Below are 24783 nucleotides of genomic sequence, written 5' to 3'. Positions count from 1 at the left end.
CATGACAACACAGTCCTTACAATAATAGTTCGTTCAAAAAAAATAAAAATAAAGAGATGGTCTCTAAGTCAAATTTGGGCAAGATTTCATTATATTTTTCTAGATTTTTTTATTAGGATATAATTATATTAGCAGGCTATCCACATGGTCATTAATAAAAATCTTATTGTAAAATGTCCCATAAATTTAACGGTCTTGATTCGTGGATATTGAATGACGGTTCAATATTAAAGATAGCAGCGCGAAGCACGAGATAAAAGCTCGAGAAAAAAAGCAAAAACAACAAAGGTAAGTAAAAAAGAGGGTTTCCGACATTGATGCGTCCGAACTACGCGCTCATCGTTCCCGGCTGATCATACAAAATAGTCACAGTCCCCACACTCTAATACCCATTCTTCACAGATCGACCGTTGATTTTTCCCGAATCTCGATGCAATTGAATCAACGTCTCACGTGACGTATCTAAATAAAATAAAATAAATAAATAGAATAATTATTTATAATAAGAGTTTCAGAATATAAATCCATCGAGAGCCCTCCCAGACTTTCTACACTCAACACTCTTTTCTTCCTTCTGAAAGCGTTAGAAGGCTCTCTGCATTTCCCGGCGTCGGATTTCCGGTCGAGTTAGGGTTCCGGCGAGAATGGGGAGTACGATTCTTTCTGAACTTGGAACAGAGATCGTGATCCCGATTTGCGCTGTCATTGGGATCGTTTTCTCGCTCGCGCAGTGGTTCATTGTTTCGCGCGTAAAGGTCACTCCGGAGCGCAACCCGGCGTCCTCGGGTCCTAACAGCAACAAGAATGGCTACAATGATTATCTCATTGAGGAGGAAGAAGGCCTCAACGACCACAACGTCGTCCTTAAGTGTGCTGAAATACAGAATGCCATTTCTGAAGGTAGAGATTTGAGTTTTAGATCACAAGGTTAAATTTTCAGATCTGGAAGCTTTTTCATTTTTTTCCCTCATGGCAGGATTGTTGTTTTTCGATTTTTTTTTTGGTGTTTGCTTCTCCTAAAAAATTGGACTCATGCCCCCTGTTTGGTAGAAGGGAAAATAAAATGAAAGGATGAGTCTTTATTTTTCCCCTTTAAGCTCAGTTGATTAGCCAGTGAGAATGTTAAAATCCCAAATCTACCCTCTTAAGCTGTTTTTAGGGGAAGAAATCCTAATAGTTGTAACCTTTTTCTGTGCCTTTTCTCTTGGAGACATTCATAGAACCCATGGCATAGGAGAATAGCTTTTGTGAAGGTGTAGGGTTTAAACTGATCCGATGTCAGCGTTTTGTTTTTATACAGATTCTGATTTCTTTACATGCTTATAATTATTATAAAGTTTCCTCTGTTTACTTTATGTGGATCTAGCCTTTGTTAAGAACAAGAAGGGAACGGTTTCAGTCTTTGACTTGTTTGCAGCAAATAAATTTTTTAAGCCTTATCGTGTTGTTATTGTTGGTATTATTAACGCAGTTAATGTTTTCGTCTCTGGGGCGTTATAATTTAAATTTGGCTATGTAGGAATTAGTAGTACTGACATCTGCCTGAGCGTTTAGTACACGTGCGAGGTGTTATCTTATATGGGTGGCAGCTGGCACGTGTACTATGATTTTGAAGTATCTTTGAGCACAGTATTAGGTTTGCTATGATATTTTTATATATCTTTTTTTTTGGGTGTAGTGTTTTTTTATTTGGATTATAAGCTTATTCCGTGATTTTCTGATTAAATTATATCTTTTTTTTCTTGTGGCTTTGAATTTGCGATCTTGTGGGAATAGTCAATGCATCGACTTTATTCCATAATGATAACCAGCTTGTCTTAATATACTATTGAAATCGACAGGAAGTTGAAATTGCCTAGCTGTGATTACTCGCTCATTTTTTTACAAAGATGATAAAAGGTATGCTATATGGACATAGTGAAGGACTTGTAAGCCTTTGTAAAAACAAGAGCGAGTAATCACATATAATGATATAAGTTTATATATGTATACATATACATATATATATCACGCTTGTGTCTTGATTTGCTTACACAGTGCTACTTCTTTCTTTGCATTGTACCTATATCATTATTTATTGCCTTGGACTTTGTATGTGCGTTCATAATGTAGTAGTGATATTATGGCATGACCACAAATTTTTCCACTTGTTTACTAAAAAACTTTGAACTGGTTGAATATAACAGGTGCCACCTCCTTTCTATTTACTATGTATCAGTATGTTGGGGTTTTCATGGTTGCTTTTGCAATCTTGATCTTCCTCTTCCTTGGTTCTGTCGAGGGCTTCAGCACAAAGAGTCGGTCTTGCACTTATGATAAGGAAAAGACATGCAAGCCAGCAATTGCCACTGCACTCTTTAGTACTGTGTCTTTCGTGCTTGGTGCTGTGACCTCAGTCCTATCTGGCTTCCTTGGCATGAAGATTGCAACTTATGCCAATGCAAGGACAACATTGGAAGCAAGAAAGGGCGTTGGAAAAGCCTTTATCGTGGCATTTAGGTCTGGTGCAGTGATGGGTTTTCTTCTTGCTGCAAATGGTCTTTTGGTGCTTTACATTACGATCAACCTTTTTAAGTTGTACTATGGTGATGATTGGGAAGGTCTTTTTGAGGCTATTACTGGTTATGGTCTTGGTGGATCTTCCATGGCTTTGTTTGGTAGAGTTGGTGGTGGTATCTATACCAAGGCTGCTGATGTTGGTGCTGATCTAGTGGGGAAGGTTGAGAGGAACATTCCCGAGGATGACCCAAGAAACCCAGCTGTAAGCAATATCACACTTCTTAAAACTCTAATGTTTTAATAATTTCACCTGTATCCCTTATATTTTGTTTGTTTTCCTTCAGGTGATTGCTGACAATGTGGGTGATAATGTTGGAGATATAGCCGGAATGGGATCTGATCTTTTTGGTTCATATGCTGAAGCATCTTGTGCTGCTCTTGTTGTTGCTTCTATCTCATCTTTCGGCCTCAGCCATGATTTCACTGCAATGTCTTATCCTCTCCTAATCAGTTCTATGGGAATTCTCGTTTGCTTGATCACAACCCTCTTTGCCACTGATATCTTTGAGATCAAGGCTGTCAATGAAATTGAACCAGCATTAAAAAAGCAGCTTATCATCTCTACTGTTCTTATGACTATTGGAGTTGCAGTTATTAGCTGGGTCGCTCTGCCATCATCCTTCACAATTTTCAATTTTGGAACCCAGAAAGTTGTAAAGAACTGGTAATGAGTTGACTCGTCATTTGGTTTTTTTTAGTTTTTGCAGATAAATATATATTTCACATGTTGACATTATTCTGGTTTTGCAGGCAATTATTTTTATGTGTGGGTGTTGGTTTGTGGGCTGGACTTATCATTGGATTCGTGACTGAGTATTATACTAGCAATGCATACAGGTACTTGTGATTCTTAGAGTCCAGATAATTTTTTTTTTGTACTTTCGACCTCTTGTGGTGACCCATTCTTCTGTTTGCAGCCCAGTGCAAGATGTGGCTGATTCCTGCAGGACTGGGGCTGCAACCAATGTGATTTTTGGGCTTGCTTTGGGATACAAATCTGTCATCATTCCAATTTTTGCCATTGCAGTCAGCATTTTTGTTAGTTTTAGCTTTGCTGCCATGTATGGCATTGCTGTGGCTGCCCTTGGGATGCTTAGCACCATTGCTACAGGTCTAGCTATTGATGCTTATGGGCCCATCAGTGATAATGCTGGAGGTATTGCTGAAATGGCTGGCATGAGCCACCGTATCCGTGAACGAACAGATGCTCTTGATGCTGCAGGAAATACCACAGCTGCCATTGGAAAGGTACTATGATATGTTTGATAAGGGCCTTTTTTTTGTCATTTCAAGAAAATAATATATTCATGACAACATTATTGGTGTTTAGGTTAGTCAGCACGATTTTCACGTTTTTTTTTAAAAACCAATTGTCATTCTACTAAAATGCCTTTCCTTCCTTCATAAGATGCCTGCATAAGTCGGGCATTTTCAACTGCTTTCTTCTTGTAATCCTTGAGATAGTATTTTGTTTTTTACTTTCATTGTACGATTTGACAAATACTCACTAGCTTCTGGTTTTGTTTTCTTTTGTCTGCTTGTCTCTCTTTAGGGGTTTGCCATTGGATCTGCTGCTCTTGTATCTCTAGCCTTGTTCGGTGCTTTCGTGAGTCGTGCAGGAGTTTCGACTGTTGATGTCTTAACACCAAAGGTCTTTATTGGTCTGATTGTGGGTGCTATGCTTCCCTACTGGTTCTCAGCTATGACCATGAAGAGCGTGGGTAGTGCAGCTCTTAAGATGGTTGAGGAGGTTCGCAGACAGTTCAATACCATTCCCGGTCTCATGGAGGGAACTGCCAAGCCTGATTACGCCACATGTGTCAAGATCTCTACTGATGCTTCCATCAAGGAGATGATTCCGCCTGGTTGCCTTGTCATGCTGACACCTCTCATCGTTGGAACTCTCTTCGGTGTTGAGACCCTCTCTGGTGTTCTAGCTGGTTCCCTTGTCTCTGGTGTCCAGGTAACATAGATAAAAAGCCACGTTTAGGCATGATTCACACGACATTAAAATGTCAAATATACTTAATTTTTGTTACTTTTGTTTGTCTCGTTAGATCGCAATATCTGCTTCAAACACTGGTGGTGCATGGGACAATGCTAAGAAGTACATTGAGGTGAATATTACTTCTGTTTATATATAAAGATGAGCTCTTTCTCCATAGACGCATTTAGGTGTTAACTTTTTAAAATTTTCTCAGGCTGGTGCTTCGGAACATGCAAGAAGTCTTGGCCCCAAGGGATCAGACCCACACAAGGCAGCTGTAATTGGTGACACCATTGGTGACCCACTCAAGGACACCTCTGGTCCATCACTTAACATCCTCATCAAGCTCATGGCAGTTGAATCGCTTGTTTTTGCTCCCTTCTTCGCCACCCATGGCGGCCTTCTTTTCAAGTTCCTTTAAGGGAAAGTGGTGATGGGTTTGAAAGATTTAGTTATCTCATTTTGTTCTATTTTTGGTCCCCAGGGGCAGAAAGATTTTAATTGACTTCTTTCTTTTTCTTTTTCTTTCTTCCTTGAGCTAGTAGTGGTGGTACTGGTACTCTTCTTCTCTTAGGTAGTGTTTGGGAAAAAATTATGAACCCTGAGAATCAATTACAAACACTAGTTGCGAAAGTTAAATACCTTTATATTAAATGTTGTTGAAATGGGGCTCCCACAATTTTCATTTTCATTATTACTTGTCCGCACTTTGCTCATCTTATTTTGCTACTTTTGACTTGGTTACATGGACTTGGGAGCAAGAGTATTCTTTATTAAAATCAAACAAGCTGTGTTCAGAAGTAATGGTCTTTGTACAATTAACAATGTAATTTCATTCCCATTGAAATTGCATCCAAATTTTACAACACACAACATACTAATGCCGTATCAGATCAAATGCGTGTTTGCATTTGCTCTTCTATTTAGTTCTCTGTTCAATATTTTTACTTCTTGTAGTAATTTTTTTTGGTTTGATTTGGAGCTAATAGAGACCCCTTTTATTTACAGGTACAGATTCATTTTACTGTTAAGTAGTCAAGCAAAACGATTATTTGTTATTTGAACCTTAGTCAATTTAGTAGTTGAATACTCTACCACCCCACTAATATTATCATTTTTTATTTTATAATTTTAGAAACTTGTTTCGGGTCAATTTTTTGCACTCAATTTTCTGTGGGGTCATGCATTTGCAATTTGATGATTCTATAAATAAATAAATAGAGTACACTATGTTTTACTTATAAGACTGTTTATGTATTTTTTATATGATATGTGCACTCAAAATATACATAATATTACACACATTAATGTATCAATTTAGTTTGACTAATCATATTTATCAAAATTAAGACCTTATATTTTAAAAATCACTACCACAATAATATTTGGATATATATTTTAAATGCGCATATTATTAATCTTTTTATATTTTTAGAGTTTCAGAGAAATAATTCAGCAGGCATAAGGCTATAAACCCAACTCCAATGTAAAAAGTACTTGTAACTCGACTCAATAAGAAAAATGTGTATAACTGACAATTAAGGTTGATAACAACAGAGCTAGGTGGACTGAAATCAGTAGCTGGTTTTACTCAACTAATTTTTATTTGATTTCGTTGCCATTTACGTTACAAATCTCTATTTTTTCCCTTCCTATTTAAATCTTAAAATAAATAAATAATAAAAAAAGTTATAGTACAATTATTACAATATTAAATATTATTGAATCTCATCTAAAATTATTACTTTGATATCTTAAAATTGATTTATAAATACTATAATATTTATCTAATTCAACACTACATCAAACACAAGTATATATTAATTGGTACAATGAAGCATCAGATCCTACTTATTTTATTTTAAATTAAAATATATAGATATGATATTAAATTATTCTATTTTAAATTAAAATATATAGGATATGATATTAAATTAAATTAATAATGATTTGTTATATCAGGTGATGTTGGACACTATTAGTATCCTTTTTTATAATTACACTAACAATATATTTACTTGCACTAATTAGAGTACCTTAAATTAGAGTTGGAATAAATTATTTGTAAAAATTAGAATTAGAATATATTATTGGTAAATTATAAAAATACTATTAATTAAAGTTACATAAATATATATTCTATAAGGGAAATTTAAATATATATATATATCTTACTTATTTTATAAATGATTATTAAACGGTATTTTGTATTTAACAGATTTTGGTACGATTTAATAGATTTTTGTATCATTTAACAGTTGGATATTAACACTTTAACAGAATCTGTAATTTAGTCAAACAATGCAACTTTTGAGAAATATACAACCATTAACATAGGACACAACCATTAGCATTTACAGCCATGATAAAAATCATTATCTCATCAAACCTTCTCTCTCATCATTATAAATTCGGATTGCATTTACAATACCGTTCGGCAAACTTCTCCATGATGCGATCGATCTTTTGTGCCTCTCCAGGCAACCTGAACCCGCGCAGGAAAAACCTTATTGCTTCACCGAAATCTATCCCTTTAAAATTAAAGGAATCCACATAGGCATGCATAACTTTTAGAAGAAATTCATCTCTCTCACCCAAATAGTCACTGATCATTGTTTCATTCAAGCCATTAGTGTTCTTCGGAAACAAAGCCACATCCTCTGCTGAACTACCAATTTTTTTTACATTTATCAAGAACTCAATCCCCTTTGAAGGCTATAATTGAAAAAACCCAACTTTTCTTTTCCTATGTGTGTGTTTATATATATATATATATATATATAAGTGTATAACAATGCACCAAATTGAGGCATCGTGTTCTACCCATAAAAAATAAAAATATAAAATATAACGTGCATTGCACGTATTTTATACCTAGTATACTAGATATAAGCAATATGAAATTCACCTTTGCTTACCTTTATTTATAGAATTTATTAATTATATTTATCAAATTTATATCATTGTCATATAAATTTTAAATAAATAAAAAATATTACATATAAAAGAATGACATAAACATAATGTTGACCGCGTTTTTGGCCAACGACGTATAGACGTCAAAAACGACAAAACCTTCAAGAGAAATAAATGACACAGACGATTTTTATAGTGGTTCAGCCCCAATGTGTTGGTAATAGCCTAATCCACTTAGAGTTGAGATTATAGATCTGCACTCAAGATCAGATGAACCTGAGTCAACTGAGTTTCTTCAGTGCAGATTACAAGAATACAAGAATTCTCTCAAATACAAGTACTCTCTCTCTCTAGAAAATAAGAATTCGAATCAAAAGTTCAAAAGTCCTCTTTATGATGCCATAAGCCTTGTATTTATAGGCTCAAGATCGTACAGATGATGTCCCTCATAATCGGGATATTTTGTTATTCTCATTATATTTAATTTACAATAATATTCAAAATATAACAATACACTATATTTATGGGATAAATTGAGAGATTCTTGGGCAAGCCAAGACCGATTCTTGTTGAAGCAATTTCTGGGATTTTTCACGTAGCCCTGCTCTGTCTAGTCGATCCACATCACATTCAGGCTGGTCGGCCAAACTTTCACTGGGTAGACACACACCTAACTGGGCAGACATGCACTTAACTGGGCAGACATGCACTTGGCTGGTCGGATATGGTCATGACTGGTCGGCCAAGGTAATGCCTGGGCAGACAAACACATGACTGGTCGGACATGGTCATGCCTGGGCAGACAAACATGTGACTGGCTAGTCAAAAATTCTTCACTGGTATACCAGGTCACTCCTAAGCCAGATCACCCAACCATTCCTTGCCATTTGTCATTTTTATTGCCACGTCATCGAACTCCAATTTTTGGGATAACATTTGCCCCCCAAGTTTATTATATGATATACTTACATAATAAACTTTTCTTCTAGCAAAATGCTTTTGAGGTCATCCAAAAGCTTCCATTCGGTCGATAACTTTCACATAATCCCACGATTGAACTTGTCTTTTGATTTCTTCCAATTCTATTTTTTGATCTTGAAGTAGTATCCAATGAGTAAGAAAACATGTTTGTAACCATTCTAAAAATGGGTATGCCCCATGTCCTTGAGATTTATTATCCTTTTGGACCTTATAGTTAATTGGTCATTATTTTTTCTAACCATTCGGACAATGGGTATGCCCCAAGCTGCTCGGACGCAAAAGATTTAGTCTTGAATTTCTATGCCCAACAATCGGTCACCTTGATGCCCCTCGGACACCTTGATGCTCCTCGGACATGCACTCGGACACCTCGGCGTTGGCTGGTCGGATGCCTCAGCATCCGCTCGGATGCCCAAGGCTTAGCTCCTCGGACGTGTGTTGCTCGGACGGACGAATGCTGCTCATACACAGCCGCTGGGACACGCATGCAGCCGCTCGGACGATCCTCCACTGCTCGGATGCAGCTTCTCAGATGCAACACTCTTTCCCAGCCGACCGGACCCTTGCATCCAGCTGATCGGACACATCCTTCTTCTGCTTGGACGCCAAGGCACCACCTTCCAAATGCACGCCTGGCTGCTCGGACGTGCCCTATCCGATCGGACACGCAGCCAGGCCGCTTGACGTTTAGCCTCGGATGTGCGGCACCACCACTCGGGCATATTGTTAGGCAGCCATGCCATATGCCAAAAATTTATCCCTCCAAAACCATCAAAGCACCTTGTTATAATCTCCCAAAAGTATTTTGAGAGATTGATTTCTCTCAATCAATCTTGGGGAAAAATTGACTTCTCTTCTCAAAGAAATTTTTTCATTGTGTGGTAAGTATTTTTACTTTGCGTTCATTTACTCGTGTTTGTTTGATTCACTCCAGGGACTCATCGATGTTATTCATGCTAAACAACAGAGTTTCCTACTCGATCGGTGATACATGCTTAGCTGACCAAGGAAGTTGTATCTGCTCTCCTGACCAGGAAAACTTTGCACCTGATCAGCTAAACCTTGTACTTGGCTAGTAGTTTGCTCTTTATTCTTGTGAAGACAATTGTTGCTTAGCAGCTTTGATATTTCTCTCTTACAGCTGAGTTATTGGCATTTATACTTTACTTTTCATTGTTAACTTAAAACATTCTAAGTCTTTTTTAGACTTAAAAAGTTATAAGTTTTTTGTGAATAGTAAAGTCACTCTCGTGTATGCCTTATATTTTCGCATGAGTACTTAGTTTTATAACTTAGAAATTTTAGACATTTCATAAGTCCATACTAAGTATACTTTCTCACACTCTTATTGCTCTAACATTTTATGAGCATAATGTTTATTGTCACACGAATATCTGCTTCTAACTTGAAATTTTAAAAAATTCCAAGTTACTTAAGCTTTGTCAAACACGTTTGCTTAATGGCCTTTTTGGACTTCGAAAATTTACAAGTCAGCCTAAAAACAGATATATTAACTCGTGCTATTATTGCTTGTGTTAAATTATATACCAGTATAATACCCCATGTGCCCCCCAGGTGATCGAGGGTTGAAAGATCCTTAGTCACTTGCTACTTGACCGAATCTATTCGAGCAGTTAATTACTCGTGAAACACATAGAATATATGGAAAATATTCGAGTAGTTGAACACTGCTTGAACGTATCGACCAGTTGAACACTGTCCGATTTCACCAACCAGTTGAGCACTGCTCGGATAACTAACACACATGCATATTTGTAGCAAGAATCGACCACGCTGTGCGTAGTCTCTTTTATTACTCGTAAATTAAAAAGGACAAAACGTGTCTAATAACGAGTCTTAAACAACAAAAATTGTTAAAAAATAAAATGACTGGTTAGCAAATAACCAGCTCATAAACCAATCTTAAATAACAAGTCAAACAACTCGAAATCAAGCTACCACTCTGAAAGCGATATTTAGAAATAATATGTCCTTCGATGCTCGCCACTCCAGTGGTTTCTGATTCTAGCACTCCCGCTCAGCATACCTCTCCCTTGCTTCGTTGTTTTCCTTAGCCAAGTGTAGACCTCCACATATAGTGCTAAGGTAAAGTCCACAGGTCCGGGCTACAAGGGTGGAGATCTTTGTCGTCTGAAACCAGGATTGCTGCTACCTCCTCCTCCTTGGGGTGTCTCTGCCTGGCACTTCCTCAACTTGCCCGACCGAAGAAGAAATTCTATCTCGTCCTTGAGGTGATTGCTTACATTCATGTCGTGACCATAATCTCCATGGAAACGACAAAACTTATTCATGTCTCTCTTCCTCATCTCTTTCCTAATGGGTGGAGGTTTCTTGTAGGGAACCTCTTCATGACTAGCAAGATATATTTCCGCTCGGCTAGCCGAGAGAGTGGTGTAGTTAGTGAACTGAGGCTCGTACTTGGTTGGCTTTTCATTTGAACTCAACTTTACTTTCTTTTCCTAATGGGTGGAGGTTTCTTGTAGGGAACCTCTTCATGACTAGCAAGATATATTTCTGCTCGGCTAGCCGAGAGAGTGGTGTAGTTAGTGAACTGAGGCTCATACTTGGTTGGCTTTTCATTTGAACTCAACTTTACTTTCTTTTCCTCATGGTGGTCAGACCCGTTATTTCCACGTTTCTTTCCACCATCATTGGGAGAGTCAGTTGATCCGCCCGGATTGTTTATGCCATTCTCCTCTTTCTCGATTGCATCATCCAATTTCATATACTTGTCTGCTCGGTCAAGAAATTTTTGAAGTGTTGAAATTGGATTTCTATGTATACTATCCCACAAAGGGCTCCGATAAGTTATTCCAGCGGATATGGCAACCATCTTCCCCTCGTCTCCTACAGCATTTTCTCTATTGACTTCTCTCATGAATCTCTGTATATTATTCTTTAGAGACTCATCTTCTCCTTGTTTGATATCTGCCAAGTGGTTTGCATAAACTGGTGGAGTCCGGGCAGTGTTGAATTGTCTACAAAAATCCTTCCTGAATGCTTCCCAAGAGGTAATGGAGTTCGGCTTAAACTTCCAATACCATTCCTGGGCAGTATCCGATAATGTAGTCGGGAAATCTCTACACCGATAATCGTCACTTACTCCTAGCAATTCCATCTGGTCCTCAAACTTCCCAATATGTCTGATGGGATCTGCCTTTTCTGTATATACTGGCAGAACCGGTGCTTTATATTTTGCCGGTGGCTGGGCTGCTCTAATCCAGGCACAAAATGGGCTGCCACTTCGGTGGTCTATCACATCTATCCCGGAAGGTCGTTTTGACAAACCTTGCACTGCAGTTGCTAGTACATCTAGCTGGGCTTTGATGGATGGTGCAACTAATGAAGTTCCAAGATCTTTCCCGCCTGGTCGGGCATTACCATCTGGCGCGCTGTCGTCAAATATTTCTACTTGACTGGCAGAACGGTCCAGATTTTTCCCTTCGACCGGGACGGTCCTCCTCTTGTTGGTGATAACATCCCTTAGATCCTTCCAGGAAGCATGCTCTCCTGCCCGATCGAACACCGTACTCTTCGATTTCCCAGAGGGCTTACTACGTGGGACTTGCTCTCTCCTACTACGCTGCTGGTCGGGGTGCAGTGGAGGCCTTTCGGTATGTCCTGGGCAGTCTTTCCTTCCTTGTTGGTCATTGCCTTCCTTTTCCTTTGACTGATCGGTGTGATGACTATCAGCCTCATCACGACCATGCCCATCTTTGAATTGTGAAGTCCTCTTATCTCGAGGAGTCCTGGTCTGATCCTGCCTGGGTGGGGTCTTCTTACTGCCCGATCGGTGACTTCCTGACCTCGAAGTTTCTGATCGTTGGCTCCTGGAAGGGGTTCTAGAGTGCTCTCTTTGCGTCGAGGTAGTTCTGGATCGGTCCCCATCATCTTCCCGACCAGGGGGGCTACTCCTACTTCTATATGGTCCACGAGAATTGACTCTGTCAGTGGTCCTCCGACCAGCAATATTATTTTTTGCTCCCTGGGAGGCTGCTCGTGCTGCGACTTATGCATTGGCTTGGGCCAATTGGGTAGCCGTTTCTAGAGCAAGTGCTGCTTCATGATGTCTCCGGTTGACCTCCTCCTGTTGCTGTCTGAGCTCTTCGCTTCTGGCCTCCATATCGCGTCTTTGCTGCTCTAACACAGCTCTTTGCCTGGCCATCTCTTCAGCAAAAGACTCCTGGCGAGCATTGAATTGCATCATCTCCTCTTGGAAAGCGGTTATTGCTTCCTGGAGTTGTTCAACTTCTGGAGTGGTCTCCTCGAGAAACACCCTGGGCTCAGTCTCTGGGTTTTGCGGTCCAGGCTCTTCTGATATAGCAGGCTCCTTTGACGTGCCTGCCTTTTTGGATGCCACATTGGTATTCTTGGGGGCCATTTCGATATGATAGTCGTGTGCTTCTTCCCTTCAGTCTCTCAATGAAAGCACCAAAATATTGACCGCGTTTTTGGCCAACGACGTGTAGACGTCAAAAACGACAAAAACCTTCAAGAGAAATAAACGACACAGACGATTTTTATAGTGGTTCAACCCCAATGTGTTGGTAATAGCCTAATCCACTTAGAGTTGTGATTATAGATTTGCACTCAAGATCAGATGAACTTGAGTCAACTGAGTTTCTTCAGTGCAGATTACAAGAATACAAGAAGTCTCTCAAATACAAGCACTCTCTCTCTCTAGAAAATAAGAATTCGAATCAAAAGTCCTCTTTATGATGCCATAAGCCTTGTATTTATAGGCTCAGGATCGTACAGATGATGTCCCTCATAATCGGGATATTTTGTTATTCTCATTATATTTAATTTACAATAATATTCAAAATATAACAATACACTATATTCATGGGATAAACTGAGAGATTCTTGCGCAAGCCAAGACCGATTCTTGTTGAAGCCATTACTGAGATTTTTCACATAGCCCTGCTCTGTCTAATCGATCCACATCACATTCAGGCTGGTCGGCCAAACTTTCACTGGGCAGACACGCACTTAACTAGGCATACATGCACTTGGCTGGGCAGACATGCACTTGACTGGGCAGACATGCACTTGGCTGGTCGGACATGGTCATGACTAGTCGGACATGGTCATGCCTGGGCAGACAAACACATGACTGGTCGGACGTGGCCATGCCTGGGCAGACAAAAATTCTTCACTAGTCTACCGGGTCACTCCTAAGCCAGATCACCCAACCATTCCTTGCCATTTGTCATCGAACTCCAATTTTTGGGGATAACACATATTAAGTTAAAAATTAAACCAAAACACTATTTGTGATTTTTTAAAATAAATATAATATGATAACTTTTTTAACATAAATGATAATTCTTAATAAAAATTAAGATTATGTATTATATATTGTTATAATGATATTTTATAATATTTAAATTTATATTAATATAAGTATTAAATGTTCAATCTTGTATTAAATATTATTATAATAATAATATTTTATAATATTTGAATTCATATTAATATAATTAATTAGTAAAAAATTAGGGTTATATTTTATTATCGTAATAATATTTTATAAAATTTAAATTTATATTAGTCTAATTATTAAATATCTAGTCTTGTATTATAAATTATTATAATAATATTTTATAATTTTTGAATTTACATTTATATTAATATAATTATTATATATGTAGTATTATATTAAATATTATTATAATAATATTTTATAATATTTGAATTTATATTAATATAATTAATAAATATCTATTTTTTAGTTAGTTTTAAATGTATACTCCGTTAAATATTTAGAATACTCTGTTAAAGTTAACAAAACAAACCGTTAAAACCAATAATTTCCGTTATCTACACACTTTTTATATAGAAGATATATGTATTAGAATAAAAATAAATTGTAAAAATGAGATATTGGCAGCATAAATACATAAGTTTATGCTTTTGTTGCACTTAAATACCTAACTTATTTTTTTGACGACATAAATTCCTAACGTTTATTTTTTGTTACAACCGTTACTTTTTTCCGTTAAGTGGGGAATACCAAACTTCTTAATTATGGATATCTGCGTCATAAATACGTAAGTTTATGTAATTGTTGCACTTAAATACCTAATGTTTACCGAGTTTTTTAGAAACTAGAATTATAGAAGATAAGAGAGCCTGAAAAGAAAGGATTAGAGATAATCACACAAGGGATTTTACGTGGTTGGGGCGTTAAAGAGCCTTAGTCTACGAGTCAATTGTATTAGAGCTTAAGGAGCTTTAGTAATGGAGTTTTTCTCTGAATTTGAGCAGAGTGTATGCTTACAAGAGTGCTCGGGGTTTGTGCTGGACTAATCCGGACCCAATAAGGGTATAAACACTATTTGCTCACTAATGGAGGCTTAATACAAAGGATTTTAATAAATAAAATGCACTAATCAAGGCCCATTGGGCCGCCCTGAGTGTAACCACGCTATAAGACCGACAACAGTACACAACTTCAGTCTGATTCGCGTGGGCTTCTAAGGAGATCCAGGGGACAGGATCTGTCAGAGTGGTGGCAGTACGATTATGAAATAACAGCGTACATTCTATATGTAACCTCTTCTGCAGGTTAGTTATGGGGACAAAACTTCGTGTTTCTTGGGGTGATGTCAGCATCGAGGACAACTTATCACGCTCAACCTAGTCGCCCAGTTCGGGTTCGTTTACTAAAATCCATCTTCATTTACCAAGGCCCTAGTTCGTTTACCAGAGCCTAGGTTCATCTGCTACTGTCCCGGTCCATTTTTATATTTTGAGGAAACAATATCCTTATCGCACCCTGGACGCTACCATACGAGGGGTTCAGGAAGATGAATCATGCCAACTTCATGGTCCCGGCTTTCATTCCGGGATAACGTTTGGGCTTTACTGATATTTGGTCCATCGGGACTCACTCATTCCTCGTCTATTGGGCCTGATCTGGGCCTTAAGTCCCTTCAGGGTGGCCTATGGACGCAATGTGCGGTGCCGCGAATGGAGGGAGGAAACGGGGATAACAACTACTTTAAAAAAATCAATTCTTAAAAGCTAGGTATTTAAGTGCAACATTTATATAAAGTTAAGTGTTTATGCTGCCAATATCCCTATTTAAAAAGTTTGGTATTTGTCACTTAACGAGAAAAAGTAACGGCTGTAACAAAAAATAAACGTCAAGTATTTATGGCGTCAAAAAAATAAGTTAGGTATTTAAGTGCAACACATTCATAAACTTATGTATTTATGCTGCCAATATCCTTATTATTTATTTATATTGACACCAATCTGTCAATATTAATAAATTTTCTCAAAAGACTATCTTTTATTCCCAAATTCTTAATATATGTAAATATCATTAAGTTGACCCACTTAATTTGATATTTATAATTGATAATTAAATTAATTGTTTGAGACTATTAAGCTTGATTTAACAAGAGACGATATATGGATTATATATCCTTGAATACAAGCTTCAATAAATTCTCGTGAGTTCATTTATTAAATAAATTATCTCACAATTTATTAATTCCTCATGACTCCACTATAAAATCAGAATTGAACACTTGAATTCATAGAACGATATTACTCGTATAAAGTCGCTATCCATTGTTATAATCATTACCGCCAGTCAATCTTCTATCGATGACTTACTAATGAGCTAGGTGTAAATTATGGTTTTACCCATCGTTAGTATTTTATTCTTAACTCCCATTAAGTCCCTATAAAATCAATCTGTGAACTTAATCACAGATATGAGCGCTCAATCATTTAACCATTTGAACTAAGCTATTAAAGAAGTCATTTTTTCACTTATCACATAGAAGATATAGATTCCATATCTATGATACATACTTTCATTCAGTTATACTAATGAACCTCCAAGATGTAAGTATAAGATATGTCGTAGGGTAAGCTTTTAACAAACAAATCTAAATATTCACATAATATAATTAACAGAAATATTATCACTCAGAATTTAGATCGACTTGACCTATGATCAATGTTATGACTCTAATTAGATTTGATAATAACGATACTTATTTATCTACCAATAATCAGTGTATGTCCTAGTCCAATGTAATAAAATAAATTCTATCTTATCTACTTAGCTAATGTCATGAACAAGACATCATACCTAGTATATAAGTAGATAATATCGTAGATTAACAAAATAGTGAAAATCAGGTACACTGTTTTAATCTTAGAACTAATTATTTTAAACATATAATTACATTTATAATACATTGGGACCCGGTCACTATAAGTGTAACTTATTTATATGTTTGAAATTTTATATATGTTTGTTTTAAATAAATAATCATGTAATAAATACAAGCAAGCAATGCAATTGATAAACAAAAATAATTTCTACTTCTTTATTATATAATAAAATGTATTACATCAAAAATTTGATTTTTATAAGGGTACCTATATGCATTTTGGATTAAATTTTTATTACTTTTGGACTTTATATTGTTAGAACATAGAAATAGTTCAATCACAATATCTTTACTTTTTGTTTTAATTCTTTTACCGACAAGCATCTTTACACTTTAGTTATTGTGAAAATAATATACAAAACAATTTCTTATAACAGAATATTTGAAATTTTCTTTTAAAATTAAAATAATTGTAGCACATACAACTTCGTCACTAGTGTATATATGTAGTGATCATATTAGGTAGATTGCACGTTTTTTAGTTTTAAAATTGTAAATATTGTGTATAATTTTAATAAAAATTATTTCATAATTTTTTTTAATATATGTATATAATAGAATAAATTATAGTTCTATAGTATATAAATATTTATATCAACAATCTTTACATATATGATTTCTAAATACAACGTTGATATATGTATATATATATTTACATGCTACATGACATATATATAAAATACAATAATTTTTAAAAATAAATTAATAATAGAAATAAATGAAGAATATAAAAAGTCATAGTCTAGACAGTAGTATACATACATAAATTATTTTTAGTTTATAATGTATCTCGCAATGTTTTTTAGTGAATTTAATGAAGAAAAAAAATTTTAATCACTTGATAAAAAACAAATTATTACACACATTTATAAGATAAAAAATGATATGTATGTCTTTATTATTTTTAAATAAATATGATTTAATTATTTAAATTATTATAAAATATCTTAATAATATCCTATTTTAATTAATTAATTAATTTTTATTTAAGTTTATGTTTGTTCTAGTTTTTGAATTTGGCAGTGACAACAAAAGGTTATATAGTATATGTTTAATATAATATTAAGTTTAAGTTTAATTAAATTTTTTTTAAGTTATAAAATGTATGGTTTTATTATTTCTAAATAATTATTATTGTAAAATATCTAAGAAAATATCATATTTTAATTTTTTTTAATTATTTATTCATTTAGTTTTATTTAAGTTTAAGTCATGTTTACAATCTACATTTAAATATAAGAATATTCTGTTAAATATAAGAATATTTCGTTAACGTTTACGAAAAAAATAAAAAACCGTTAAAACAAAGAATTTCCGTTATCTACACACTTTTTATATATAAGAGATATTTTAGCACGAATAATAAGCTTAGGATTTTTCTCAGGTGCATACTCTTTTGTTTTCGGCCCGTACAAATTTTTTTATGACCGTGTATAGTGTACTTATTTAGAGCATTATGTAAATTTTTAAATAATTTATAGTAGTAAATTGTAGGGGCAATAAAAGAAATCTAAATATAGGAGATAAAATATAAATATTACATTATATTAAAAAAAATTAAATCCAAAGTTTTTTTAAAGGAGCCATGCCTCTCCAAGTACTAAATAATCATGATTTTGACTTATATACCGTCGTTTTTAATGATTTTTGTTGTCGCTTGCTCATTTTTTAGGTAGTAATTTATCATTTGCAACTAATCATAGAGTATTGTGTCGGACTCGTTTCATCATTATTGAATGAAACATTGAATTTTTTAAAAAACTATATAAATAAGTTTGTAAGTCTTTCAATGAAAAAATCTCGCTCTAGTATCCTTAAATTAATGTTGCTTTCACTTTATTTCCTAATACTGTTTCAAAATATGATCTACAAAACTTTGTGTTTTCTTGTACATATCTTATGTTATAATTAGATGACTTTATTGGAAATTTTAAAGCTTAAGAATCATGATATCACAATCTCTATCCATGATTGATATTGTTCGTTATCACTGGTTTAATGGATTAATCTGTGAATTTAACAAATTAGACTTTCAGAGAAGTGAAAGGTCAGACCTATCTCTATTATGCCATTGACTGTCAAATGGAAAGTGAGTCTTTTAGGTAAACTAGTTTTCTTCCTACTTGTTCTTATCAACTCCATTTGTTTTAGTTTTAGACCTCAAAACCCTTTAATTGCCTTTACACCCAAATCCTTTCTGGTATGTTTTTTTATTTGTACTTGTAAACTAGGAATTTTTTTTATGATGGTTGGCTCCTTATTTAAATGGGTTTTGTCACTGACTCTCTCTCTCTCTCTCATCTTTTGGTGTCAATGATTCAAAGATGGGTTATTAAATTGTCTTATGGGATTCAGAATCAATAGTCTTGACCTTTGGTACCTATGGTGGGATTCAATTTCTTCAATTAGAATTTGTTGTTCTATGTGTATTATGTTATGTTTTGTTTTACTTTTTGTAAGACAGTGAGCGTGTCTATTATGTTACGTTATATCTTGTTTTGTTTTTGTAAGACAGTGAAAATTGAGTGAACTCGGAAGAAGGCAACGACTTATGGATACGTTTCTCTTGATACATTGAGATTTTTATCTTTTTTTACTTCTTTAGTTGATAATATTAGTACTATGAAGAGTAATCCTTTTAATTTTTTTGTTTATTGATTGATTGATATTCAATAGATGTATGTTTCTTTGATTAAAAAAGTTCAATTATAGTTTTTTTCTTGTTACAAATTTAATTCATAAATGTTACTTAGTTTTTATTGATTACATTTCAGTCTATTCTTATTTAGTGTTAATAATGTCATTGTCGAGAGTTTTATTCTCATCCAAGTAAAAGTTGTAGCTAAGATGGTAGTTTTGGATTGGTCTTTTATGCTCAAGCTACATGTACATTTTATAGAGACTGAGCCCAATTCATGCAAAAATGTCATAATGAAGCCACTACCACCCAAATTAGTTCATAATTCTTGAATTAGTTCTCAAATTGGATTAGATTAGCCTCGATGGTTCGAATAGTGATTAGGGACATGGTTTCCTAATTAGTAGTTGTATCGTTGGACTAAGTTAGATATTAGGGTGAGATAAACCGATTAATGGTACTATACGTTCTAAAATGTACTAATGAAACAATTTGAATCCTAATTTGTGAATACATCTCCAATTTAGTTAGTTTAAAGTCGACGTTGTGACTGATGAGTAGGGAGAATGTGTTTTCAACTTTAGTAGTATTATCAAGTGATTAAGTGAGATATTTGGGTTTGATAATCGATTTTTAGGTGCGCAATACATGCTGAAATGTCCTAATGAAGAAACTAGCATCCCAATTGGTGGAAACTTCTCCAATTAGTTCTAAAATTAGAGTAGCACCGAGGTATTATTATCTTGTGATAAGAGACATAATATCCTCATTAGTAGTTCTATCGAGTGACTAGGTTAGATATTAGGGTGAGATAAACCGATTAGTAGCCTAATGCATGAAAAAATGTTAGGTGATATATTTGAGTTCGATAAACGATTTTTACGTGTGCAATACATTCTAAAATGTCCCAATGAAGCAACAAGCATAGTAATTGGTAGAAACTTCTCCAATTAGTTCTAAAACTAGATCAGCACTAATTTATTGACTTTTGATAAGAGACATAATATACTCTTGAGTAGTTTCATCTATTGACTAGGTTAGATAATAGGGTGAGATAAATCAATTAGTAGTCCAATACATGCAAAAATGTTTCTATGAAGCTACTAGCATCCCAATTAGTTCATACTTCTCGAATTAGTTCTCAAATTGGATTAGAATAGCCTCTGGTTCGACTTGTAATTGGGGACCTGGTTTCCTCATTCGTCGTTATATCGAGTGATCAAGTTAGAAATTAGAGTAAGATAAACGATCAATGGTTCTATACGTTCTAAAATATACTAATGAAACAACTAGAATCCTAATTTGTGAATACATTTCCAATTAGTTCTCAAATTTCGTTAGATTAGCCTCGACGTTGTGACTTATGACTAGGGAGAATGTGCATTCAAATTTAGTAGTTCTATCAAGTGACTAAGTAAGATATTTGGGTCCTATAAACGAGGTTTAGTTGCCCAATACATTCTAAATTGTCCCAATGAAGAAACTCACATACCATTTGGTGGAAACTTCTCCAATTAGTTCTAAAATTAGAGTAGCATTGAGGCATTGAGTTGTGATAAGAGACATAATATCCTCATTAATAGTTGTATCGAGTGAATATGTAAGATATTACGGTGAAATAAATTTTTGGATTGATCTTTTATGTTCAGGTTACCTTTACATTTTATAGAGTAATTGTTTGACTTTAGAGAATATAACAAGTTTATTATCAAGTTTTCCTATGGCATTCTTAATTCATGTATGTCTTTCAGTCAATAAGGCTGCTCATAAATTGATTGCACTTGCACTCAGAGTAGATGATAAACTTGCATGGATGGAAGTTTTTCCATAATTTTCATTGGATATATTACACACTACACTACAAAAAGAACAACTTTTGCCGGAGCATTAGTGTTTACGCGCCGGAAAAAGTGTCTATGGTTTGTCGGCGCTTTTTTGTGCCTGTATAGGTGCCTTTTGCTGGGCGGGTTACCCCAGAAGGCGCCGGCAAAGGTTGGAAAATTTTCCCACCAAGATGTGCCAAAATTTTGGTGGGAAATCCAAAGTTTTGGGGGGAAATTTCTCAGGTGCTGAAAATGGAGCCAAAATTTTGGTGGGAAAGGTGTTGCACACAAAACGCTGCGTTTCCACTTAATTATTTTATAAGTGGGGACTTTTGCCAGCCTAACAAAACGCGCCGGCAAAAGTCTCTTAGAATAAATCAGAACCCAAGCCCCTTTCTTCCTCCTTTCTTATCTTTTCTCTTTCTCTCTCCACTGGTTCGAAAATCTCCGCCTCCACCAACGGGTATGTCCCTCTAAATGCTATTTTTTGAGTTTTTCTCCCTCTATGTCTCTCGTTATTTGTCTCTTTTTGTTTATAAATCTCTTTAACAAGTTATTTTTATGTAGAAAATTGTTTGGGGCCACATTTTTGGGATTTTTTTTCCTCACCACTGTTGAGTTTTCCTCACCATTCCGACTTTGTTGCCGCCAATCTCCGCCCCTACTCTTAGGTATTACATTTTTTTTATAATATTTGTTAAATATTAATATAGTTTTTAATTTTTTTCAAAATCAATATAGTTTGTTATTTTTTTGTTAAAAATTAATATATTTTGTTTTATTTTGTTAAATGTGATATATTGATAGATTAGGTTGATATATTGATTGAATAAGTAAATAATATTGATAGATTTTGTTTTCTAAATTTTATTTTTTATTTGTCAAAGAGGAGATTGTGGTTAGAATTGTATTTGTGGTTTAGTTTATTTATTTGTTTTTGTTTAAATTCGAATAGATATTTTTTTCAGATTTGTTTTTCATAAAAAGGAACAAAGTTTGCATTGGATTTAGAGTATTCACAAATTTCATTTGTGAAAAAGTATGTTTCTATATGTATAATTTATTTTTATTATTGTGTTGAATTGAAATTACTATATGAAATGTTAATATGAATAGCATGAGATATGTAATATGAATAACATGAGATAGCTAATATGAATCACATGATCATAGGTAATATTAATAGCATGAGATAGATTAGGTTTACAATAATGTTTTAAGAAATATATGTATATTTTCTTAATCTTATTTGACTTTAGAAATAAGAATATGAATATTATTCAACTGTTAGAAGAATTTGAATATATAAATATTCACCTATAGTGAAGTAAGTTCTGAGATTAAATATTGTGTGTTGTGGTGATAACGAAAAGTTTATAACTTGTGTGTTATAGTGAAGTAGGTTCTGGACTTGTTTGTCTATTGGGAGATATAAGGAGAAAATTTATTATAATTTTGTGCTTGTTTTTTGTTGAATTGATAGGTACTTGTAAAATTGGAAAATGTTATAGAAACAGAGGAAACTCTGTCCATTTTTTTTTTAGGTTTGTGAACCTGATAGTGATGGAGTGACTAGGTGGATTAGGACACATGGAGATTTTTTCAGAATTTGATCTTTGATTAATTGTTATATAGAAAACTATGCCAAACGATCAGAGTTGGATGACCGCAAACAAACGGTCCGCAGATTTTAGGAGTGGTGTGGATGAATTTATTGGAGTCGCTAAAGCTCACCTTAATTCTTCTGGAGTTACTCGATGCCCTTGTAAGAAGTGTCTCAATGCTAAATTGCATATTCCACAAACAATTCAGATCCATTTGTTTGTAAATGGCATTCAATCATCGTACACAATTGTTGGGGTTTTATATCCTAATTAAAACCCAAATTCTTCGTAATCTCATTTTATTATCAATAAAAGAATAGAAATCATTTTTTTGACTTGGTCAATCACTTTGCTCACATGTTTTATTTTCATGATTATTTGTTTAATATAAACTTCTATTAAATCCCGAACATATAACTAATCTTATTTATAGTGACGTAATCACAGTGGAATATAAATATGATTATATGTTCAAAATAAGTTAGTCCTAAGATTAGTCAGTGCACAGGATTTACACTGACTTATCAATCTACGATATGATCTACTAACACATTTTAGTTGTAACACCCTAGTTACCCCAAGGCCGTTACGGTGAACGATGAACCGTGAATTTAACTCGATACCCGAGTTCTTTGGTTAAAAACGTGCTTCTAGGTGTTATTAATAGGTTAAGGTGAAAAACCAATCAAAAGGGAATGATATATTTTATTTTAAACATAAAACTGTTCATGGGCCCATCAAAACATTTGCAAGTTATTTATAACTCAAAATGGTCATTACAGTTTAAATTTACAACCCGCCGACCTAAGCGGCAAAAATAGGGTAAACCCCCTAGTTCCTCTGAGAACTCCTTGGCCGTGGTGGTCAAGCGGCCACATATGTACACAACACCACCTAAGCTCTCCACTCAAGGCTTGGTGAACTTTTCTTTCCCTTTACCTGCACCACATAGCACCCATGAGCCAAAGCCTAGCAAGAAAACACAATAACACATGAATATAATATCAACAATGATCACAATAATCATTCAGGACTCTCAGTCCAAAATAGAGGAGTGACAATTGGAATAGTCACTAAAGTAGGTTCCGTTCCCATTAGCCATGTGACGATAGGGTCACCTGGGCTTTACAAATAAATGGTCATTTCACTAGTTTATCAAGATAGGTGTTTGATGAACTAGTCACCAACATAACCTACTGCATGACCATAGAGTCACAACCATGGGCTTCCGCTCCCTAGCCACGTGACAAGCAGTCACCTAGGCCTTTGGCCCTGGCTCTGAGTAACTAGTCCTAGACTAGTCAAGCACTTATAATTTTCATCGACCTTAGGGTCGGTCCAGCTTTAATGCTCCTAGATTCATTCAATGTTGATATCGATTAGATCTAATCTTTTATCGGCCCTGCGTTCATGACGCTTATGCCGTTTCTAACTCTCAGGTCAGTAATACGCGACCAGTGTCGACCCTGACTAGTCAGTGCCATACACAAATAAGCAAGATTTGCTAAGCATTTAATATGCAATCAATGTCCACATTTAACAACCAACATGCCTCTATAACAACCACGCATGTCATATACACAGGGTGCAGTTTTCTTACCTCTAGTTCGAGCGAGAAATAGAACAAGAACGACCCCTGAGAACGATCTGACTTTAAGTCCTTTAGCAGTTACCTATAACCTCCATGAACGAAAATCAACAATGAAAGGGTCTTCACCTAAACCCCACTCTCAAGACCTCGAAACGTACCCACACGGTGAGTAGATTCGATCCCGGGCCTTAAGGATTGAAACCCCGAGCCAAAAACCCTTAAAAATACTCAAAATGGGATTCTGAAGGAACAAAGTAGCGCTACAACGCTACTCACTAGTGCCTCAGCGCTCATCTCAGAATCCAAAATTGCCTAAGTCAACCCTGGGTAGCGCTGTAGCGCTACACCCAGCCAGATCAGCCCCTGAATCTTCTTCCTTCGACTCCTTCATTTCCAACTCAATTCCAATGCTTACAAACCTCATTTTAGGTGCCAAATGAACCCAAAAACCATCCCCACAATCCC

The 24783-nt window shown here is 35.1% G+C and overlaps 1 protein-coding gene across 1 annotated transcript; it reads left to right on the top strand.

Moving 5' to 3' along the window:
• The first annotated feature begins 532 nt into the window (after positions 1–532).
• LOC133796421 (pyrophosphate-energized vacuolar membrane proton pump) lies at positions 533–5237 on the top strand. Its single transcript, XM_062233920.1, has 8 exons — positions 533–900; positions 2187–2761; positions 2844–3223; positions 3310–3396; positions 3477–3807; positions 4112–4522; positions 4617–4676; positions 4761–5237. The coding sequence occupies exons 1-8, from the start codon at positions 645–647 to the stop codon at positions 4965–4967; spliced, it is 2307 nt and encodes a 768-aa protein (XP_062089904.1). The 5' UTR covers positions 533–644; the 3' UTR covers positions 4968–5237.
• Positions 5238–24783: the final 19546 nt, after the last annotated feature.

This window comes from Humulus lupulus, chromosome 8, assembly GCF_963169125.1.
Source record: "Humulus lupulus chromosome 8, drHumLupu1.1, whole genome shotgun sequence".
Taxonomy (NCBI): domain Eukaryota; kingdom Viridiplantae; phylum Streptophyta; class Magnoliopsida; order Rosales; family Cannabaceae; genus Humulus; species Humulus lupulus.
This window is presented reverse-complemented; position numbering and strand designations above follow the sequence as displayed.